This window comes from Myodes glareolus, chromosome 17, assembly GCF_982192425.1.
Source record: "Myodes glareolus chromosome 17, mMyoGla1.1, whole genome shotgun sequence".
In the NCBI taxonomy this organism is placed as follows: domain Eukaryota; kingdom Metazoa; phylum Chordata; class Mammalia; order Rodentia; family Cricetidae; genus Myodes; species Myodes glareolus.
Window position 1 is genome coordinate 25,257,426 of NC_142042.1, and position 24,799 is coordinate 25,282,224.

Below are 24,799 nucleotides of genomic sequence, written 5' to 3' on the forward strand. Positions count from 1 at the left end.
TTGAGTACACTTGAGATCCTGTTTATGTTTCCAGGAACTTTATAATATTTATAAATCTGGAATGGGAAGAGAGAATGTTCTATTGGAGTCAGTTTCTCAAGTATCTAGGCATCTGGCTGCTGTACTTTAGCTTAACTGTGGATATTGTGTGAATCTAGCAGTCCCTCCACGTAAACACCAATCTGAGAAGCTCTCTGTCTTCATCTTTTGTTTCAGCGTAGATGCATTTACTTGCAAAGACAGTCGTAGGAAGGCAAATCTTTATCAGAGTTTCCTTTTGAAACAAACGTGAGGGAATTAGACTGTTCTGAGTTTTTGATAGAAGCACTTTATAGGAGTGCAGCTAGACTCCATTTAATAATTTTCTTCTTTTCTACAAAATAATAAAATTCGTTTGTACTTTGTCTTATGTAACTCCACAGACAGGGGAAAGACATAAGTGTGTGCTTGCTCTTTGCCTCATTGTGGCCACTTAACAGCAGCATTTGGGACTCTAGCCCTTAGACCCTCAAAGTACATATTCTTGTGTATTGTCTTCTGACTTTGCTGCTCTTATCCTTTATTCTTATTTCAGTTATGTGTGTGTTCATGCATGTATGTTTCATGGAGTGCACATGGAGAGATCAGAGAACAGCATGTTGCATTTATTTGCCTCTTTCTACCATGTGGGTCACAAGATAAACTCAGACTTGGAGGCAAGCATCTTTACCCACCAAGCCATCTTACCTACCTTCATCTCCCATATTCTTTTTTGTCTTTCGATACAGGGTTTCGCTGTAGCTTTGGAGCCTGTCCTGGAACTAGCTCTTGTAGTCCAGGCCGGCCTCGAACTCACAGAGATCCACCTGCCTCTGCTTCCCGAATGCTGGGATTAAAGGCGTGCACCACCACCGCCCGTCCATCTCCCATATTTGTAGTCTCTTGTTCCAAATTAAACCTTCATGCCACAGAAAGCATAAGACAAACTGGGATGGTGAGATGGAGCAAGCAGGAGTGTGCTGCTTCACATGTTGTGAGCTGTTAATGGGAGAAGCTTCGTGGTGGACGATGTAGTGTCTGGCGTGGTGTTGGTGCTGTCTGTAGCAGGTGTAACTAGTGGGCAGTCATAAGTCATTGGAGTTATTGCTCCAGAAGGTATGTGGTAGCCTTCTAGTAAGTTCTAAAACAGAAAAGCTATTATAAAAGTCTGGGCCTGTGCCAGCAAGATGGTTCATCCAGGAAAGCTGCTTGCTGCCAAGCCTGATGACCTGAGTTTTAGCTCTAACACCCACCTGGTAAATAAAGTGAGAGAACTGACTCCGAGCAAGTTGTCTTCTGACCTCTACACACATTCCATAATGCGTATGTATTCCATACGCATACAGACACATATGGTAAGCCAATCAATGAATGAATCAGTTTTGTTGTTGTTGTTGTTGTAGAAGCCCACCCAACCCTAATGTCTGGAGCATCATGCCTCACCATGTAAATTTGTTTTCTTCTGTAATGTACTGTGGACCCTAAAAACAGCTAGTATTGCCATGGTTGGACCTTGAGCCTCTCGTTTCCTTCATAAGTAACCTGCCTGCCTTAGGTATTTTGTTGCAATAGTGAAAACTAATGCAGAAGTGTTCACTGATAAATGGTTTCAGTTGTGCTTTGTGCTTGCAAGTTGTCCTGATAAAAACTCAGGTGGTTTTCATGAAAAGGGAAACCTACAGGGACTCATTTATTCTGTGTGGAAATGGTTATAATTACATTATTAAAGGGAATGAGTATTCTTTTAGAATACAAACCACATTAAACTCTCTTTACAAATGAGATAACTAGATTGGTTTTAAAACTCTTAATGTTTGAAACTCAGGTTAGGCATGATAAATGATTGAGAATGGCAAAAATTCAGCCATGTAATAGCTATTATTGAATGTTGAATTGAACAGAGGTTATTGAAACCATGGTTTATACATAATCAGTGTAATACTGTGTGCCATTGAAGTATATGCTTAGAGACAGATGCACTGACATAAAAAGATGTCTCTAATATACTATTTTGAATATGGGTAGAAAGTTAAGGATTAGAGATATGGTATATGCATGTCAATGTTACTTTTGAAATTGGATATTATAATTTTATTTTTTCTGATAAAATATTCCTAGTTTTTAAGTTTAATTTAGTATTACAAGGAGGAAGGAAAATGGGAAAAAGAAAAAAGAGAAAAATATTTTTAATCTTAAATTGGAACAAGAAAGTCTTGCTATCTTTGCATATTTTTTTTTTATCAAACTGAAGGAATGTGTTTTATACCTAAGACAGACAATGATGCCATTCATCTTTCTAAGGATGTTTTGGGAATGCTACAAGTGGGCTTTTGAAACGCAAGTTACAATGATCTCATGCTGCTGCCCAGAGCATTTCATACTTGGAAATGCCCATCTTTAGTCCCTAATTGCATTAAATTTCTATGTCTGACTCATGAGGAAAGGAAGCTTTGATGTGGGAAAAGGAAAGTCATTTTCCCTCTGAGTACAGCAACCCTGGTACAGTTCTGACTGTGAGACACCTGTGCTCCCTGGTTTCTCAGGGTCCCACGGAAAGAAATGGAATTAGAGGATATACAGAAATAACTAAAATGTCCATATAACTCTGTAAGGAAATGTAAGCAGTGCTGAAGTTGGCAGTCTTTTACAGTATATCCCTGAGAGCAATGGAGGACTAGAATATTTTTTCTTCATGTATTCAGATTGATTTAACCTTTATGGCTCTGGATTTCATTTTTCAGATATTACTTGTACTCTTTAGGAGAAACTGTCTTCATTGAAAGAAAAGTTGTATAGTGAATGTGTTAGTTACTTTCCTGTTGCTATAATAAAATTCCAGGACTAAAAGCAAGTTGTAGAAGAAACAGTTTATTTTTGCTTTTGGCTCCAGAGGGCAAGGCCATCATGGTTGGGAAAGCATGCAGCAGGAACAGGAAACAGATTGGTCACATTTTCATCAGCATATATGAAGCAGAGAGAATGGCAGAAGTGAAGTAAGGCTGTAAACCCTAAAATCTCCCCTACCTCCCAGTGATGTACTTTAGCAAGCTCCCCGAACCCCAGATGTTCTATAACCTCTCCAAACAGCTCTACCAACTGGGGACAGACATTCAAGTACATATTAATTAAAATAATATAATCAAAATGTAGTTGTTTGCTTTATTCTTTGGGCTCATTACTCTTTGGGGGTCCTGCCACCCAGCTCCCAAATAGACACACACAGAGACTTATTATTACTTATAAATGCCCAACCTTAGCTTGGCTTATTGCTAGCCAGCTTTTCTTAAATTTATTTATCCCATCTACCTTTTGCCTCTGGGCATACTTCTGTATATCTTTAACTCTTACTCCACAGCTGACTGTATGACTGGGTGGCTAGTCCCTGGAGTCCTTCTCCTCTCGTTCCTTGATCCTTTTCTTTTTTTCTCCTTCTACTTATCCTCTTTGCCTGCCAGCCCCACCTGTCCTTTCTCCTGCCTTTGCTATTGGCCATTCAGTTCTTTATTAGACCAATCAGGTGTTTTAGACAGGCAAAGTAACGCAGCTTCACAGGGTTAAACAAATGCAACTTAAGAGAATGCAACACATCTTTGCATCACTAAACAAATGTTCTACACCATTAATAGATATGACACATTATAAATAATATTCTACAACATTACAATTAGAGCTAGACTCTGGGTTCTACTTTTCTACTCACAGTAATTACATGAAATCTGTACTTCATTCTTTGATGAGTGTATATGTATACATGTGGACATATGCACATAGAACACTCTTCTCTATATTAATAGTCTCTATTCTGAGTAATTTGTCCCTCATAATGCTAAATATTTTCTTCATCTCTTCTCTTCCACAGGCAAAATGTCCACTGACCGAGCTTTAAGAAAGCAGCAACAGTTAAACAACCTTGTTTACATGGTGCTAAATCAAGCCAAACCTGGTGACAGAATTGTGGATTTCTGCAGTGGCGGGGTATTATGTCTCCTTTATCGTTTAGTCTTTCCAAGATCATGAGACCTTGCTACATTGCATTCAAGGTCATGATTTTATCTGGCAAGATCATTGTCTTAACAGTGAACAGAAGCCACGGTAACCAAAGCTACTTCTTTTGTTTTACTTCGCAGGGCCATGTTGGGATTGCTCTGGCACATGTGCTGCCTTCCTGCCAGGTAAGGGCAGAGAGGAGACAGCGTGGGAGAACTCAGGGCCATGCTGGCCTCACATCAGCTCTCTGCATCGCCAGTTCTTTACTCATCAATATGTGCCACATACTTTGCTTGGAAGTAAACTCCTAAGATCAGAATCTTAATGGGAACAAAAGGAAAATATGACCACAGTAGAGTTAGCAATATTTTAAAGTATATGTGTTTAGTAAAACAGATAATATTCCATTATTGAATAAAACAAATACAATAAAGCTAACTTAATTTTCAACACAAATCTGGTAAAAGAAAATGTCATTTTTAAAAAGTAGGCAGTTAGCTGGAGCAGAGTGTGCACTCTGCAGTCATGTGACTACGGTGAGAAGAGAATTTAGAGCTGACAGATAGACACCTGGAGGGAAATGACTGCTGTGGCGTCTGTTGTTTTCTTACAGCAGTGGTTCTCAACCTGTGGGTCACAACCCCTTTGACAATCCTCTGTCTTCAAAAGTATTCCTGTTATGACTCATCACAATAGCAAAATTATAGTCACGAAGTAGCAACAAAAATAATCTTATGGTTGGGGGTCACCACAACATGAGGAATTGTATTAAAGGGTTGCAGAATTAGGAAGGTGGAGAACCACTGTCTTATAGAATAAAGAGCAAAGTAAATAAAAGTTTGAGGAGAAGAGGCAAGCCCTGTTGTAGTGTTGAGGAAAAGCTCACAGAGCAGGGGCCCGAGATGCATAATGGAGGTGGCGCATCTTTTCCCCTTTCTAATAATTCTCCTAGAAACTTAATAGATTGACCTGGAAATCGGCTTCAGCTGGATAAATCCAGGTTTTTAATATCAACTATACATCAAGTGTTTTATGTAAAGTGATATAGTATTTTTCTATAAAGCATACATAAGAAAAAGATAATAATAATAGTTTAATTTTACCTCTGATTACTGTTGGAGGCTCCTTCTGCCTTCGGCCTCACCACACCAATCCAAGCTATTTACTGCAATTTTTGGAACCTTGTTTTATCATAAGTACAGGATATGGCCTCCCGTTATTTCTTCCACCTAGTCTCCATCCTCTACACCCTTCCCCCTCTCCCACTCTCGCTGTTACCATGCACTGTGCCAAACTGCTTTCTTGGCTCTTCAAACACTGACATACCGTACTGCTCAGGCCAAGCTGCTCCTTGGCTAATTTCTGTTCACCTCAGGTCTCTGTTAATATCTGCCTTAGTCATCGAATCCGAGCTCCCATTACACTCAGTCTTTAACTGAACACATAAAACACTATTTCTTTCTTTCACTTTTATCATTACATGCCAAACTTCAGGAGTTCAAGACATTGTTCATTTTTGTGTCAGGTGTGTTATACAGGATAGAGGATAGTAAATACAGCCTGCATTATTATTAAGATGTGAAATATAGTAATAATGCTCAGCACTAATGTCTGAATTGAGTTACTGAGTATACTGTTTTTTCTGCATAAAATCTAGGTTGTATTAATAGAAAACAAGGAATTATCATTGATCCGTGCTAAGAAGAGAAGTGACGAACTAGGCTTAAGCAATATATGGTTCATTCAAGCAAATATGGAGTATTTTACAGGAATGTTTAACATTGGGGTAAGTAGTCCATAATTTCAATTTCTCTTATTAGCTAAATAATAATTTTATTCTTTCGACTAACTAAAGAAAATAATTCTGTATTCTTTCCTACACAAAGACATGTATAGCTTTTTATAATCTACCCATTGGGTATAGAGTAACAAGATTCCACTCACAACTCTTTCCCGTTATCTATATTAGTTGTTAAAATCAAAACCAATATCAATAAAATGGTAGCTTATAAAAATGAAATACTTGTTTTCAAGGAAAAATACAAATAATCCATGACTAACAATGGTTCTGTTTATTTAATCTTTCAGTTTTTGACGTTATGGTGGTGCAAAGGTTATAGGCATTCAGTGAGCATCATGACTGAAACTTGGTCCTGAGCTAACAGTACCAGGGCCTGCTCCTTGGAGAAGACATATTCTCCCTCCCTTAGCAACCATGATTCTCTGTAGCTCTTCATGTAGTAGGGACGTGTGAGGTTCTCCCCATCCATATTTGCTCTCATTATATAGATCTTGTTTAGGAGACCACAGAGTTAAGATTTCATGAGTACAACATACTACCTCACAGCTGCCTGCCTACTCCTCCTATGGTCATACAGTATTTCCACCCCATCTTCCTCAGTGTTTCACAGTGTCAGATTGTCTTGTAGAGATATCAGTTGGGTTTGGACACACAGTTGTTCTTGACTATTTGACCAGTAATAGGTTCCTGTGATAGTCTCCATCTTCTTCTTTCTTAAAGCCTTTATGTTCCACAAGACCCTCCTTAAATGCCCCCTTCTCCAGAAGACGTCATGGCTTTCCTCTATCTTTCCATCTTTTAGTGTTTTTGTCTATACTTATTTTTGTTTGTGTGTTTATTTTCTGAGAAGGTCTTATGTCGCCCAGGTTGACCCAGCTTGGCCTTGAACTCACTGTATAGCCAAGGATAATGCTGAATTATCCACCTATCTCTACCTCTCAAGTGTTGGTATTATCTGTGTACACCGCCATGGCTTCTGCACCCTCTGTAAGGGCACAAACATCCCACCACGTGTTACTGGATCTTCTGTAGTGCTCTGTGCTCTTGCTTGTATAGTGTTCTGCTTCACACTGTGTGTGTTGCTGACACAGGGAACCATCTTAGTTATTACCGGAGCTTTAGTTTTGTTCCAGCTTACATAATTAAGTTAATTCATGTATTTAGTCCTTTGGATTCCACTGGTACCATAGCAGAGCGTAGATTAGGAACCACAATTTTGATATTTTATTCTTCACAATGACCATCATATTGATAAATAGGAAGACCTTGGAGATTTTTTTGATAAAAGAAATAGTAAATGAATAAATTATTTCATTCCTGGAACTCTAAGCCTTTAATGATTAAAAAAAAAAAAGACAAATTGTTCAACACAATCACTCACATTCGTGTTGCTGCAGAAGCTCTGTAAGTTATTATGGCGAGAGGACCAGCACCGTTCCCGACACCTATGAGCTGGCTGGAAAAACAAGGCTGTGCTCCCGCCTCCTGCCTAACAAGATGACCCATTCTAGAACTGGATGATGATATAAAAATTGACATATACAGGCTTTGGGTCTGATTAATTTCAGAATGTGATTATTTTTATTTACAATACTTTATTTTTAAGGGGGGTTTTAATTTTTAAAAATTAAAATGGTTAATGTAAATGGCTTTCCTTTTCTATTTATGCCCTGATAAGTTACCACAAACCAGGCATCTTAAGTAACACATATTTATTATCTAACAGTTATGTAGATCAGAAATCTAGACACAAGAAGTCAGTCGAGCTTAGTCTTTCTGGTATGCTCTAAGAGTGGTGGGTTCTCACTGAGGTACTTAGTAGAACTTGGTTTCCTGCAGTGATATTTCTCCCTTCTGGCTATAGGCCAAGAGTCCTCAACTTCTGGAGACCACCCACCCACATTCCCTGGTTCCCCTCTATGGAAGCCTGCCATGGCAATCCAGGCATTGATTTACATATTTCTGACCTCCTGTCCTATCTCCCTGGTTCCCTCCCTTACAAAATTCTCTGCTCTTCAAATCTCATGCAGTTAGACTGAATCTGCCCGTATTGTTGAGGATAATCTTGAACTGTAACTAGGAACATCTGCAAATGTCTCTTTTGCCCTGGCTGAACGTTCTGTTCTAAGAATTCGATGCAGCATCTTTAGGGGACAGTCCTGGCTCATTTGTTTTCCCTGCATCTTGTTAATTGTCCTTTACAGTTTTCCACATGTGGATCTTCCTGCTTACATAACTCTGCTCCACTTACTACTGGCCCCTATATTGTCTAAATTTTAACAATTAAGAGGGAGACTGCAGGGAGACTTCAGGGGTTAAAGAGATGGCTCAGTGGTTAAGAGCACTGGCGCTCTTTCAGAGGACGCAGGTTCAAATCTCAGCACTTACATGGCAGCTCACAACTGCCTGTAACTCCAAGATCTGACACCCTCACACAGACATATATGCAGGCAAAATACCAATGCACATAAAATAAAAATAAATTAAAAAAACAAATAAATTTTAAAAGTATCTAGACTACAGAAACATTAGATTCTGCCTCTATTTTGGGTTAGACAACGTCATAGGTGCTAGTGGTGTGTCTAATTGTCTCTGCATTAGCAGCATTTGTAATCACTGACCCTCCCTACCTTGTATAATTAAAACCTACAGAATAGTATTAATCTAGTTTATCATTCTGTCTTTATTTACATTCCATTATCAACAAATGGCTACCTAGAAACATGGTGTACTACCAAAAAAATAGTTTTTACCCAGTATTTTCTTTTTTTTTTTCATTTTGGATTTTTGAGGTATCATTATTGGCTCATAAATTTGATATTTGAAATACTTTGTCCATTGCTTTTTTTTTAATCAATGCTCCCCGTTATTTTTTCATGAATATCCCCATCTTTGCTCAGTAATACCCTTTGGCTTGCCGTTGAATCCTTTGACAAACCTTTTATTTAGGCGCATGTTACTTTTTGCTCTAAGATGTTCTGACTCATCTTGATTATTTCTTGCTCCGTGTGTCTGCTTCTCCTGAGTTGAGCTCAGATTCCTTTTTTTTTTTAAGTACATTTTATTAAATTATAAAAGTTTCCATTTCCGCCCCCCCTCCCAACACCCTCCCACTCCCCCCACTCCCCCTCCTCCTCCCTCTTCGTCCCCCAGGGCAGTCAGGGTTTCCTGCCCTGTGGGAAGTTCCAGTTCCTTCCCCCTCCCTCCAGGTCCAGGAAGGTGAGTGTCCAAACAGACTGGATCCCCAAAATCCAGTATATGTAGAGGAAACAGGTCCCAGTGTCATAGTCAATGGCTTTTCAGAAAGACTTCGGGCCAGCCACAGTCAGAGAATCCGGCCAAATTCCGAGAATCTGGTTAGATCACGTCCTCGTTCAGTCCCAGTCCAACTGGCCTTGGTAAACTCTCATCAGATCCGTTCCCTTGTATCAGTGGGTGATAGCATCCCTCGCAGTACTGATTTCGTTTTTCATGTTCTTCCTCCTTCTGCTCCTCATTTGGACCTCGGGGGGCTCAGTCCGGTGCTCCAGTGTGGGTCTCCGACTGTATCGCCATCCTTCGCCAGATGAAGGATCTATGGTGATAAGCAAAATATACATCAGTATGGTCCTGGGCCACGGCCGATTCAGGCACCCTCTCCTCTGTCCAGAGAGCAATCTGGGGGATCTCTCCTTGGACCTGGGATCCCATATATAATCAAGTCTCCTGTAAACCCTAAAATGGCTCCCTTAGTTGAAATATATTCTTCCCTGATCCCATATTCATCCTTCCTCCCTCCCCCCCCCCATCCCCGGCCACCAAGCTTTCCCCGTTCCTCCCCTACTCCCTTCTCTCTAATCCTCTCCCCTTCCATCGACCCTCCCACCCCCCCATGCACCCGAGGTTACCTGGGACTCTTGTCTATTTCCTACCTCCTGGTGGATAGCTAAATAATCTTCATCAAGATTCCCTAACATACTACAAAAGCATTTGTTCTGTTATGTTCATAGCAGCACTATTTGTAATAGCCAGAACCTGGAAACAGCCTAGGTGCCCCTCAATAGAAGAATGGTTAAAAAAGGTGTGGAACATATACACATTAGAGTTTTACTCAACGGTAAAAAACAATGACATCTTGAATTTTGCATGCAAATGGATGGAAATAGAAAACGCTTTACTGAGTGAGGTAAGCCAGACCCAAAAAGAGGAACAAGGTATGTATTCACTCATAAGTGGATTCTAACCATAATTAAAGGTCTTTGAGCCTATTATTCGTGATCCTAGAGAAGCTAAATAAGAAGATGAACCTGATGAAGATTATTTAGCTATCCACCAGGAGGTAGGAAATAGACAAGAGTCCCAGATTCCTTTTAAGTATTCAGAATTCAGCTCAGAAGCCGAGTGCTAAGGTCTGGTTCTGTTCCCCAGGTGGCGCTGCATGCTTGTGGAGTGGCGACAGACATGGTGATTGAGCACTGTATCCAGACACGGGCTTCTTTCATCACCTGCCCTTGCTGTTACGGCTTCATTCAGAACACGTCCAAGTTTAATTTCCCAAAAAGGTGAAGTTTAACCTTTTACCTAAGACACCCATGTGGGAGTGAGTTGCTACACATGACTTGTTTAGTAAAGATGCAGCAAAATCGGGTAGTAGTGATGCACACCTTTAATTCCAGCAGTCAGGAGGCAGAAGCAGGACGATCTCTATGAGTTTGAGGCCAGCCTGAACCATAAAGCAAGTTCCAGGACAACCGGGGCTACACAGAGAAACCCTGTTTTGAAGAGGCAAAATAAATAAGGTTTCAGTGAGGTTTGAATTTGAGATTGTTTACCTTTTCCACAGTGTGGCAGGTGTTGTTTATGAACAGGATTGGGATGAGTGGCTCTGTCTGTCCCTGCCTTTTCTTCCAGATCTAGTTAGAAGCAAGTCTGTTTAGGAGCCAGTCCAGTGGCAGTCTGCTGGCTTCCGCACTTTCCTGTGCTCTTCTAAATGAAATCAGAGCCACCCTTTGTAAGAGACAGTGGAGTGTAATGGACAAGTGTTTAGAGTCTAGAAACATGCTGACCTGGTACAGTATGTTTATCATTCTATAAGGTGTTTAACCTCAGAGAAGTTACTTCACTATTTTCCTGTGTTTTCTCATAGACAAAGTGAGGTTGTAATAGGACCCACTGCAGGGCTTTGGTGAGCCCTTAATACCAGTACTTAGAAGTGGCCAAGAGGCCAAGTGCATGCCCATAATCCTGACACTTTGGAGACTAAAGTAGGAGAATTGCCTCAGGTTCAAAACCAGCCTAGGCACAGATTAAGACTGTCTCTATAAATCAAGCAATGGAAAGAATAAGAGGGCATAGGGTAAGTTCTCCACAAATGTGAACTGTTGCTAATACTTACATGGCATCCTTAGTGCCTCCAGGATGGCTCAGAGGATGAAAGCACCTGCCAACCAAATCAGACAACCTGAGCTTGATCCCCCCCAGACTCTCTGACCTCCACACATGCCATGACATTCGTACCCACCATACCCACCCACCTACACACACATGCACAAAAAGTAAATAAAAATGTAGGGTTTTATGTAAAAGTAATAATAAATAGTATTCATGGGTGTTGATTAGATTTGATAGCCATCTTTATGATTCTTCTTATTCCACATAGAAGAGGAGGAAATTTTAATTCTCACCACTTATATTGGAAGACAACTGTGTGTGACATTTTACTCTCTGGTTCATAGTTATTGATACTCAGAAACTAAATATATCAGTGTTGTAACTTCTGCCCTATGTCCAAAATAAAAAAAAAAGCTCAGGACACGAAATCAGTCACATTGCTTTTAGAAACCTCAGAAATTTTTCATTATTTAGACTTTAACAATATGAAACAAACCTTTTTTTTTCTTTCATTATTTTGCTCTTGCGACAATTCACAAATAAACTAAAGGAAGCACTGAACGATAGATAGACAGACAGACAGACAGAGGATATTTTGTATGTAATTTATTTACATGCTTATAATTTGAGGCCTATTGAACAGTTAAAACCTGATAAAATGTGTGATTTTTACAGTACATGTAAGAAATATGTAAGCCTAAGAGGTATGTAAGAATATAATTCGACCTGGTCAGATTTATATCCTAGTTTTACTGATTTAAAAATCTCAATTTCATGTCACCCTTTTTATAGCCTTGTGTATTTACTGTCATTTTGCTCTGTGTCCTTGGAGCTATTTAAAACATTCATTTCTTTGTGGATGAGAACTAATCTACCAAAAGTAGAGGTATAAACTTATAGTCTGTTGTTTCTAAATTATGTAAAAGCACAAATTATTTTTCATTGATACTAATGAAGTTAATATATTACAGGTCTATTCTTAATGAGTTAACAGAATGAGGGCTGCAGTACTGTGTTGGGCTGTGTGGAGGACCTGCCACTTTTAGCACTTAGGACAGCTTTGATTTCTGGTTAATTATTTTCTGATGTTTGACATCTAGTAAGCAAATTGTCTACAACTTAGGTACACAAAGCAACCAATAGAGTCCTGTATGCAACTACATCCTTTGTCAAGCTTTATTCTTCCAGACAGCTTTCCTTGCACCCTAATATCCCAGCTCAGTACCAGGCAGTTAGGGACAGCTCTGCATTCCAGAGCCCATTAAAGTTAGTTAAATTAGTCAGCCTCCTGTCTGTCCTTCCCACAAAAGGAGGATCAAAGGCCCCTCTGTCACTGCGCTCCCTCGGCGTCATAAATGGCATGGTGCTTCCCACAACACTCTGCATGGCATGTCACTGCTTTCTGGAAATTGCGAGGAATACTGTATGTTTTCAGTGGTGGCTACCTCCTGATCCATTGGCCTTGTCACACCTGAATCATAATAAAACCACACAGTACAGCACCAAAATGTGTGTGTGTGTGTGCCATGAAAAAAGCTGGAAGTGGTCTTCTGTCTTAGTAGTATTAACAGTCCGAAGTAGACTCTGAAGCGTGGCCTCCTGATGCTCTGCTATTGTCTCCCATGAGCACATCTCAAACTGACGCACGTCTTCATTTGGGATCATGTTTTAAATGCTTCGGATACAGCACATATTTTTGTTTGCAATTCAGGTTATTTGACTTTTAAAGTGGTAACTAACTCCTTTTTGTTTCCTATTCTAGTGAAAAATTCAAGAAAACTTTATCATACAAGGTAACCTCATTAAAAACATCTAGATATCCTCTGAACATACTTTGTTTGTGCAATTATGGTTTTGTTGTTTTATCTGAGACAGGTTCTCACCCTGTGTCCATGAACTCATTATTTGCCCAAGCTGGCCTCAAACTCATGGCAGCCCTCTTGCCTCCATCTCCTGAGTGCTGGGATTATATACATGAACCACTGTATACAACTTTTGATCATTCATATTTTTCCATTCCAAATTCTGTCTTATATAATCAGATATATTGAATTACTTTAAACTATCTAGTATGGCTTGGGGAACAGAGAAAAATGTAGAGCTCAATAAAAATCAATTAAAAAAGTTTCAGATCCACATTAATTCTCTGAGTAGAGAATAAGATCTGAGATTCCCCCACCATATAAGTTAACAAGTTAGCTGGCGTGGTAAATGCTGACAGAGTTAAGAGATTCTGTTGCTTGTAACGGTAGCAGCAGCCAGAGTCCCATCATCCTCATGCTGACTTCCCAGGAAGTGGACCGCTCGTGCCTCTAGAGGGAAACTATTTTCAAGCTGTCCCCTCTGACACGCTGGAAAGATAATCCGGAATGGAGGGAAACTTTTCTGTAAAACGTCAGGTATTGTTGGCTCTGCTGGCCACGTCCAAATTTCCCACATATTCCCCATTGCCCTTGCCATTTATATTATGTTTTTGTTCTTAGGTTCTTGCTTACAGAAACTCAAGAAACATGTGGAGACGTCTCCCAAAAGTCAGGATAGTTTTGAGTCACTAATCTGAGTAGAGCACTTTCCATCTTTATCACCATTAATGGTGAATATCACCATTAATGACTGTTCAGTAACATGACATATACAGTCTAAGAAGTAATATTTGAGCTAATGCAAAGATAATTCAGTTAAACTTGATAGTTAGTTTGAATATAAATTCAGTTAATTCCACTTTTTACACAGAGCCGCTTGAACACATAGTTTCATTTTGTAGGCTAGCCCTACATTTTAGTACTTCTACTTCCTCCATCTAACAATGGGAGTCTCTTTAAACATTCATTTCTACCACCTTGACAGCTTTATCGCTTTGAACATATCTTTATGCTTCCTAGATGCTACTACAACCCTCTCCTCCCCTCCCCACTGGCTCACGCACAGCCTTCCCTTCCCCTCCCCACAGTTCCATACACTCCCCTCCCCTCCCCTCCCTACTGTCCCATGCACACAGTCCCAGATACCTCAGAGGGGGTTCTCAACTCATGCTTTTGTCCCGAACCAGAACATGGCTGCCTTCGCTGGCCAGATTAGAAGTACGCACACCCAAGGGAAGTAGTAGGTTGAGAGGGCAAACATGGGACCCTTCATCTCTCACTCACACGGTGCTACCTAGAAGGTTGAAAATTAATTGTGAAAACAAAAGTGAGAAGGTGTGTGGGGAAAGCTGGGCTGGTGAGGGGAAGGGTGCCCTCTGTCCTACCGGCTGGAAAAGAAGTTACAGCTATAAAGGAGAAATGGCACCCAGAACCAGAGAGCAGAAGCCACCTCCCCAGTGCCCCTGTCCATAGTGTTTATCCAGCATTACCTCCAGCATTCTCAGGAGCTGCTAGGCCACCAGCCATCAGAAGGTTTTGGGTGTAAAAGCCTAAGAGATGCCTTCTCTCCTTAGATATTATAGCAAAATGTTACCCCTTTTACTTCCTAAAGCTTTACTTACTTTACTTAGTGTTCAGGTATTTTGAGAACTAGGTGGTTTTTCTTCATAGTTAAGTTGGCCAGCAGTACTGAGAACGTTTGCAAGCACCTTGCTCTTTCAGAGTGTTTTACTAAAGAGAACAGCAGGAACACTTTGGAGAAAGATGGTTAAACTTAGGCTCGCAGAGCACTGGAGCCACCTGAGTTCTGACTGCCTCACCATGACCTTAATATAGTAGATCTGTTCAGAAACCCCATGAGGACAAACAGAATACTCGTTCCTGCTTCTTCAGGTCCTATAGTTTCACATTTCTCTGTCCGCTTTTGATGCCACCCAATTTGTGGAGGCTTTATAAAATTTATTTAATCAAACCAGTTTATTAGTATCTTGTTCTTTGCCACTAAATTTTATAGTGATTATTAAAATATGTTTTAATACATAGGGGTTAAAACAGAAATACCCTTGTTATAAAAAGCAAAACAAAAATAACGAAAAAAATTGCCACAAACATTCCACTTACCTAATGGAAATAGAGACTTCACACTCAGAGCCAAGGCAAGAGGGTCACAGGTTTGAGGCCAGCTTACTAGGATGACTGTCTGGGGGGAAAAACACCTTTAAATGTAATGTGCAGCATACTAAGAATCAGGCAGTGAGTCTTAGTTCACCCTGTTCACTGAACCTACAAGAGGGACCATTTTCCCATCTGCATCTCCTCTAGGTGTCAAAGGAGCACTGCACACAGTCAGTGCCTAATTACTTGGCTTTGGCTACCTGCAGATTAAAGGGTACTACCCAGTTTAATGCCTCCGTCCTTCCAAAGGATTCTTTTTCTTCTTCATTAATGCAGCCTTTCCTAAACTTGTTATACAGCAGTACCAATCCCCCTCCCATCCCCTCTGGTCTTCTCTATAGATGGTCTTAAAGTAGACAGGGATGTCCCTGAGGAGGAGCCAGTACTCTGCCAAGAGTCCCACAGAATGACTGGCTTCTTTCTCCTCATGAAGTATGAGAAGCCGCATTGCCTATCACGTCTCACGCAAGAGATTCACATAACCTTTAGAAAGGAAAATTAAGAAAATTGATCTTCTCACTTAACACAGTATAACTGCAAAATGTAACTGCCTTGTCCTGATTATAGATAAGAGCAACTAGGTAAGATGGCATTGAGGTTTTTCTCTGTGTCTGCTCTTAAGAACTACATTTGAAGAATAGTCAACTTGAAGGGAAGAAGTTGCCGAGTATAAGAGTCCTAGGATTGCTCTTTTCAGCTGTCCAGTTCTGTCCAGTACTTTTTATTAAATTAAGTACTACTGAACTCTCAGAGAAATTGGCCATGTCTTTGTTTCCCCTGTCTGTCTTTCAGTTCCTTTTACAACTCAGAAGCACTAAACTGGAATAAACGTACATTCTTTTCATGCTCCTTTAGGAACACATGATTCTGTGCAGATTTGCAGATCAGACAGCTGTCCAGCTTCCACCCCAGAGAAGACTCATAGGTATGTGTTCTCACCGAACAGCTGCTGGGGAGAGTGCCCAGCATGCCTGTCTATTTGGGGAAAACACTGTCCACTTGTCATTCAGAAAGCTTGTTCTTCCAGGAACTATAATGTACATAACAGGACTTGATAACAGCGTGACACATCTTGGTTGGCATCTGTGTCTTTAACCCCATTTCTGTGACGTACACTGAATAGAATTCACAGGAAATCTTTCGTACTGTTATGAACTTCAGAATCTACCCAAAGTCACAAAGAAAATGATAAAACTGTAAATGTCCACTCCATATGCCAAAGCTGATTCAGAAAGAATGTATAAAGAAACTATCTTTCTTAGACAAAAGTTTTCTTATACATATCTATTCAGCATTTGCAGTATTGAACATTCTTCAGGTTAAAGGACCACAGAACCATTCCAAGTGATAGCAACTGTTATCACACACTAGTCCCTGGCAATAAGTGAGAGAGACACAATCCTCTACATTTTCCTGATGACAGGAGTAAGCCTCTTCATCTGATAGATGCTAGAGTCACACTACGACCTCAGATTGTTTGCTTCTGGACACGGAGCTCTTGTTCACTTCCGCATACATCTCCCTTCATATCCTGAGAAATGTGGGCTCTAAAACAGGAATTAAGATAAACTGGTGGGGATTAAATCACATCTTAATTTTTTTTTCTTAGAAATCCCACGCTGGCCACTATCATACGCTCTAAAATTCCAACATAACCTACATTTTCCGTGTGTACTTGAATAGATTGTTGTTTCTTTAAGCCCAACTGAAGTAGTTTATACTCAAGAAAATATTATATGGTAAATAATTACTTTTAAATTCTAAAGTCGGTGCTCACAGTAGGAAAGGCACTGAGACCTGCAGCTAAGGGACCTCCCTTCCTCTTCTCACTGTGCCCAGAACTGCCATCTCTGACCTAAAGCCTTTTATTTTCTTTCCTCTTTTTCTGTTCTTCCTTCTGATTTCTCATTTCTGATTTTTAAATCAGTGTAATGTATACTTGTTATAACTACACCAGATGTGTTTCTTAGTCTTGCAGTCTTAGTCCTTGCAATCAATGGAAATTAATTTGGTTCACAGTTCTAGAGATCAGGGGGTTAAATCTGATGGGTGTCTTCCTGCAGAATCATAACATTTGGAGAAGGTATCAAATGCCAAAGGGGAAAGGCAGACCAGCAGTGAGTGGGCGAGCAGAAGCGAGAGCACCAGCAGTGGAAGGGAAGACTTCCCTGAGACGGGGCCACACGTGTCCCTTTGGAAGGAACACACTTGTGATAATGAGCCCGCCCTGCAGTAACAGCCTACATCCACTCATACGGATGGCCAGTTGTGGCTCCATGGGACTCACAACCTAGCACAGTTGCCGTGAGGATTAAGTTTCCAGTGTGTGCTTTTGGGGGAACACAGTCAAAACATAGAGATCAATAGAGTCATGATTGGTGTAGTGGACAGATGTGGCCATGGTCAATGTGAGTTTTTAAGTGTCAAGCAAGAGCAATGCTGGGAAGGGAAATTGCTAGGATTGGGGCAGAAGCATATCTGGCAAGATTACTGAAGGGAAAGGGCAGGGTAGGGGTTCAGACTAAGTCAGTCTGTCACAGATCTTGCCACTTCCACTTAATGAACATTTTTGGAAACTTGCCAACCGCCAAAAGGTAGGTTGCCAACAACTGAATTTCAGTTGTATTGACACTGAACATGGGAAAATATGAGATTCTTCTACAAGATGAAAAAAGGGAAAATTAACTGTACTGGGATTGAAGCCAAGAGTCAGTGAGCTGCCTTGTAAACCCAGGGTGGGTCCTGAAGGAATGCAGAGCATCCCGTTCTGACGGGGAATGTTTCATTTTAACTGAAAAGTAGATGAGGCAGCATTCACACACATCTTTAAGGAAGAAAGTATTTTAAGAGAAGAAAGAACCCAGCCATCTACCTGTTGCTGAGGAGGAATGGAATTCTAGATCCCTCTTTGTATGGGTTTCTAGCCCACTCAATCTTCACACTCTGACTCCTTTTAAGGACGTGTGTAGTACCAACCTCGTGACTCTGAGTCTCTTGTTCATTCTTCCTTGCTAATTTCATCTTTCCCCGTTTCTGTTTTGTCTGTGAGAGTATCATTTTTTACAAAGCGGTTTTCTGTTTCAGTGATGTGTGCTCACTGCTGAGGGGACATCAGTAGACTCCAGCTAAGCTACCATATCATAAAAGCATGTCTGAGCATTATTATAATTACTGAAGAAAATGGAAGAACTGAGTCTCTGCAGTCAGTAACCTCTTTCAGGAAAATGAGAACTTTAGATACTGAATGTAGAATAGCTGGGATTATAAAGCAAGTAGTGGCTGGAGTACAGAAAGCCTCACGTCATTTTGTTTTCTAATCTATTTTTGAAATTTTAAATTTGTACTCCAAAAGAAAACAGATAAGCTGCTTGCTTGCCAGTGAGGTTTCCTCTTTTGTTTCTCAAACATTGCAAAGGAAATAGGAACCCAGTACCTTAATGAGGTGAGGTCTGAACATGAGGATAATTACACTCAGCACTGCATTTCTGCCTGAAATAACCAGCACGCGGTTAAGAATTTTCTCAGGCACTTTGCACTTCTTATTTCTTCTCAGGTAGGAACATGACACGTGTTTCAGATGGGCCTTTGTCAGTATATTACTTTAGACATTCCCTGAGACAGGTTTTTAATATTACTAACAATGTGACTTTATAGGAATGCAGAACTATTTTAATCCTATAAAAATCCTATAAAGTGGATTTTGACCAAAGTATAAAGTAGAATTATAGTTACAATTTGAGGTATACTTATCAATACATTTTTAAAAGTTAGCCTCTGGCCAGCAGTTGTGGCACACAACTTTAATCCCAGTACTTGGGAAATAGAGGCAGGTGGATCTCTGAGTTCAAGATCTCTGAGTTCTACAGAGCAAGTACTGGAACAGTCAGAACTGTTACACAGAAAAAAAACCCTATTTTGAAAAACAAAATAATAATAGAAAAAGGAAAGTATTGGTCAAGCTTAATCTGTGAAGTGTGTCTTCACACTGGTCAGAAGCTAGGCCTAAAGTAAACTACTTCGGGAACACAGCCTTTTCCGTAGTACTGATGGATGTCGTCACTAAAGATTCCTGTGTGTGCACGGGAATACATTGCTAGTAAAGGTGTCTCAAGATGCATTTCTTTGTTTCAGGGAAGCAGTGCATGTGCCTGGTGGATATGGACCGTGCAACCGCAGCAGAAGAACACAGCTACTCTGTTCAAGTGATATCTATGGAGCCAGAGAGCTGCTCGCCCAAAAATAACATGATCGTGGGTGTCCCCATTTAGAATGAAGCATTCACTCTTGATGTTTTGCCACTGGCTTGCTGATGAAAGCCCAGGGGCATGCAGGGAGTTCTTGGTGTCTTACTGGAAGCAGCATTGACCATCTTGAGCCTGTCCAAACTTACAGGGAATCTTGGAAGAAGGACACTTATTGTGTGTGCTGAAGGGTGACGGGCTGTCTGGAGGGAATGCCCTGAAGCCTCAGCTGCCAAAAGAATCACTCTCACTGGCCAAGTTTCCATCAGCAGAGCCGTTTCCTTACACGTTTACTTGATTGTGTCAGTGGGATATTCAAATTGAGTTATGTCCTTGAAGCCTTCATTTTATAATCTTCAGATAGTCACACATGGTGATCAAAACTAAACTGAAAGGTGGTTGTGGTTTTTATAGTTTTAAAAAACAGTGTATCTTTTTATAGTTTTTGTTAAATCTAGAATGGTAATTATGGTGTGGTGTGACATATTTGTATCATGGAGTATACTTTTAAATGTATGTCCCATAAATATCAAATGAGATTATTACTGGTTCAGATACTTCATGTGAAAATTATAAGTCAATTGCACTAAACTACACATTATAAATGAGTAAAATTTAGATAGTTTTTTTTGTTTGTTTGTTTTGGTTTAGTTTTTTTGAGACAGTATTTTTCTCTGTATGTAGCTTTGGAGCCTGTCCTGGAACTAGCTCTTGTAGACCTGGCTGGCCTCGAACTCACAGAGATCTTCCTGCCTCTGCTTCCCGAGTGCTGGGATTAATGGCAGCTGTGCTGCCATTCAGCTAGATATAAATTTTAACTAAATAGTAAATCTATTCATTATTTAATTCAAGCATATAATTAACAAATGCTGAGATCTATGGTTTTCAAGACACTGCCCTAGGTTTTTCTGAAAATACAAGAATGAACTACATGAGGTACCTTGCCTTGCCTACCAAAGGAGATCTTCTAGATCTAGAAGAAAAAAAACAAAAAATAATTAGTTAAGTTCTATATATCATATCATAATGTGTGACTTTATATTTGGGTGTGAGGTGTGCAGACTCTGAAAACTCATTTAATGGTACTCTGCCTACATTCTTTCGTAATGACAGACACAGACAGCCGCTCCTGTGCTGCTATGACTAAGAGTGTTAGAGTTGACTATTTATTTTATATTGATGTTTTTATATCTGAAGAAGAAGACCTTAAAGACTTTATTTGGCTACCACTGTGCTTTAAATACAGGAATAATTTTGATTAAACAGTATGGATGGGGAGGAAGCTTTGCAGTTTTATGAGGTATAATTTGAGATGAGAAATAACCATCAGGCCTAGATATTTTATATATTGGTACCTGTAACTACAACTTATTCCACTTCTTTTTAAAAATTGAGATATAATTTACATATGATAAAATATATAGATTTTTATCATTGTTTTATTTAATTGAAAGAAATTTTCATACAATATATTCTGATTATGGTTCCCTCCCTTGACTTCTCCAAGTTCCTTCCCACCCCATCCACCCAACTCCACCCCTTTCCCTCTCTCTTTAGAAAGCAAAAAAAATCAAAAAATTAGAATAAAAAAGAGAGGAAATATATCACAAAATTAGAATAAAAAAGAAACAGAGAGAGGAAATATAACACAAAAAAGTCAGAAACTATAATATATAAGCAGATTACCAATAAAACAAAAAAGCCTAGCTTAACAAGGACCTGACTCTGAAGGGGAGCAGAGAGACGGATATGGAAGAGTTTGTTTGGAGAAAGGGAAGGGAAGGAGAATTGTTATAATCAAATTATAATCTCAAAAAATTATAAAACCAAAAATGCTCAAACAAAGCAACATGAGATAAAAAGTCTACAGAAACACCATTGAGTTTGTTTTGTGTTGGCCGTCTACTGCTGGGCATGGGGTCTGTCTCAGTGAGGGTTTCTCTTGCTATCAAGAGACACTGTAACCACAGCAACTCTTATGAAGGAAAACATTTACTTAGGGCTGGCTTACAGTTTCAGAGGTTTAGTCCATTATCAACGTGTCAGGAAGCATGCGGCACACAGGCAGACATGGTGCTGGAGAGGAGCTGAGAGTTGTGCATCCTGATGTGCAGGCAGCAGAAGAGATTGCCACACTAGGCCTAACGTGAGCTAGTTCTGAAACTGCAAAGCCTGCCCCCACAGTGACACACTTCCTCCAACAAGGCTACCTACTCCAACAAGACCTCCTAACAATACCATGCCCTGTGGACAAAGCATTCAAACACATGAGTCTATAGGGGTCCTTCCTATTCAAACCACCACAGGACCTATTCTTAAGTGTAGCTAATATACCCAGTGAAACTCCACTGGAGAAAAGATGGATGGGTCTAATTTTGAATCCACTGAGCTGACGGTTATTTTGTTTATCTTAATTGTCAAAACTTCATAGAAAAAAATCTGAAAAGCAGGTAGCTTTATTTTCCCACCATTTTTCATTGCTTTGGCTGCTTTAGAACTATTATAGTTCTACAAAAATCTCAGAATTGGCTTCCCAATTTCTTTTTAAGTCTTCTAAAAAGAACAGTTGGGAGTTTTAATACTGATCTTGATCAATTTGTGAACACAGAACATATTAATATTGGATCTATAAACATGAATATAAGGCAAAGGTTTCCATATTTTCAGGTCTGATTTTAGGTCTCCTTTAATTACTTGGTAATTTTTCCTCATGTTTACCGCAGAGGAATTTATATTTATTTGTTTGATGCTATTGTTCTTGAGCTGTCACATGCTAATCTCACTACCCAGAGTAATCTCCTTTTATCCTTCCACTCTTGTAAGCTCACTTATTCTTAGATCTCAAGGAAGTCTCTGGCGCTGAGAAACCTACTACAGAATTCCTACCACCCAAGGGATCTCTTCAGTCCTCAGGTGACTCCTGGTACCCCTCCCTTCCAGGATTGAAAGTTCACATAATAATTACAGAGGGAAAAACAAAGAAAGGAAGGGACCCCACTGAGCGCCCACCCTTGTTCTCAGCATGGCCTTACCTGTGATGATTGTGGTTGTAATAGATATTGATACTGTGATTGCTCTAAAAATAGTTTTTCTCATAATTAAAAGCATGGCCAAGACTCTTTCTCATCCAGTAAAAATAAAAGGAACTGGCAGCAAGCAAGAGGAAGATGGCTACAATAACAATAATGTCAGCAAGTGACCTGGTCTCACCCCAGTGCTGCTCCCCCTCCATTTGTCTTCCAACAGAGCTCATTTCTCATTGACTTCTGGGGCTGACTCAGAGAAGCAGGTCTTTAATTAGTAATAGCTAGACTACTTCATCTTATGTGGGATACAAGTTTCAGTCATACAGGAAATAAAAGTATTTTCAGAGCCCAAAAGCAAAATAATAAGGTGATAATTAAATATGTAGTCTCATTGTTCAAGAAAATTGCAATGAATGAACAGAACTGTCCAATAGAGCTATGTCCCTGAGTAGTTATGATAAAGAATTGTGATGCAGGGACTAGAAAAAACTAAGTAAGCATGTACTTAGTTCTTGAAGAACTAAGTCTGGATCCCAATATCAATATTGGGCAGCTCCAAAACGCTCATAACTCCAGCTCCAGGGAATACAATGCCCTCTTCTGGCCTCTCAGAGCACCTGTGCTCATGTGCGCATGCCCGCACAAAGGCACACACACACACACATGCACATAAAAATCTATGAGAGTAGAGCAAGCTTTGCCGCATTCTTCCCACTGCCAGGGTTTCTTTACAATATGAACTCTATGAGGGTAATTTTTATAGTCCATGGTCTTTAAAACTCAAACACTTTAAAAGTTCAGTCTCTTTAAAGCAGTCCAGCTTCTCTAAAATATCTGATCTCTAAAAATACCCAGCCTTTCTGAAACTCCAGAGTCTCTGTAAAAGTTCAGAATCAACTGTGGGCTCCTTTAAAGTCAAAGTAAGTAGAGGACTTTCTTACTCTGAGACGGAAGAACAGAGGCAAAGTTCAACAGTGTGAAAAGTTCAGTACGAGATGCGTGAAACCCTGTCATCCTCTGGGCTCCGAAGGGCCCGTGCAGCTAGTTCCATTTCTCAGGCTCTGCCATGTGCAACACACAGCTCATCACATAGGATCAGTCTATCTCCATTCTACAGGTGCTGCTGTTCTTGGTGGTGGGCCCATGGTACTCGCATTTCCAAATGCTGGGGTCTCCACTGCAACTGGGTTGACTACTCTCATCAGCCGCCCCTGGGCTCTTTGTAGGGATTCATATCTGGCTAGCTGGTGCCAAGCCTCAACTTCTCTACACGACCCCTCAATCCCAGGGCTATACTGCAGCTAAGGCTGCATCTTCACCAATAGCCTCTTATGTTGCCAAGCCTCAGCTTCTCTTAATTACCCCTTCACGTCTTCAAAGTCAGTACCACCTGTGGAACTTTAAATTACAAAATTAGCTAAGCATCTTTCCAATACTTAAGAAAGAAACGTGTGTGCATGCAAGCACACATGCATGTTTGTATAGGTCATGGCTCTATGATGACTGTCCTCGTCAATTTCTCTCCACCTTATTTTTAGAGACAAGGTCTCTCACAGAACTTGTAGTCCATTGATTCTACTAGGCTGACTACCAATGAGTTTATGATAACTCCCTCACTAGAATTTTAGCTTTACACTCTCTCATGGATCTCTCAGGATCACAGTTACAGTTCTGAAATTAGTACCTGGCACACAGTAGGAATTCCATAAATATAAAGTGAGCAATGTATTCTAATCCCTTCCCTGGTGGGGAAATGTAAAAATATATTTAAGTATTACTTCATGTGTATATCATGTTTCGGTTCACATTGGGGGAGTATTTTTTAATGTCCTTAAAATATATTAATTCAGTCCCATCCTAAAGAAGACGAGTAATACTAATAATACAAAGTGATAATTACTTTGTTATAGCATCTCAATCATTTTATGAAAAGGACACTGGACAGTTATGTTCCCTTAAGAAAAGACAAAATAAGCTTAAGCCAAAGTGAAGAAAGAAACGTCTCTACACGTTAGTTTGGCGTTCACCATTGTTAACCTGTCCTCATATAAAAGCGTGGTTCAGGCTAGTTGTTTATGAGTAGCCAGTGAGTAAGAGATTCCAAATTACCACCAAGGAAACAAAACCCAGGATGTAGAATACACAGAGATGTGCCACAACCGCTCTTCAATGAGAAAAGTCCACTCTTCACACGAGGGATGACCAGACGTCTGACTACATCTCAGTAGGGGTTGGGGCCTCTGCAGTGCCTTGGTGTCTCAAAGACATGTTTCTTGCTGTGCCATGAATAGTCAGTTCCGTTATCTGATAATAACAGGT

The 24,799-nt window shown here is 40.1% G+C and overlaps 1 protein-coding gene and 1 long non-coding RNA gene across 3 annotated transcripts in view; one reads left to right on the plus strand and one right to left on the minus strand.

The window, feature by feature from the left end:
- Positions 1-20,072, plus strand: part of Gstcd (glutathione S-transferase C-terminal domain containing) — a 91,022-nt gene extending 70,950 nt beyond the window's left edge. For both annotated transcript variants that reach the window (XM_048456753.3, XM_048456752.3), the window contains 7 exons: positions 3,878-3,993; positions 4,146-4,190; positions 5,663-5,791; positions 10,214-10,347; positions 12,939-12,969; positions 16,069-16,138; positions 19,345-20,072. In XM_048456753.3, coding sequence (XP_048312710.3) covers positions 3,878-3,993; positions 4,146-4,190; positions 5,663-5,791; positions 10,214-10,347; positions 12,939-12,969; positions 16,069-16,138; positions 19,345-19,481 — 662 coding nt within the window. In that variant the 3' untranslated portion in view covers positions 19,482-20,072. The remainder of the gene's footprint in view (positions 1-3,877; positions 3,994-4,145; positions 4,191-5,662; positions 5,792-10,213; positions 10,348-12,938; positions 12,970-16,068; positions 16,139-19,344) is intronic.
- LOC125414657 (uncharacterized) overlaps positions 1-24,799 on the minus strand; it is a 61,194-nt gene that overhangs the window by 15,297 nt on the left and 21,098 nt on the right. The gene's annotated exons all lie outside the window — the stretch shown is intronic.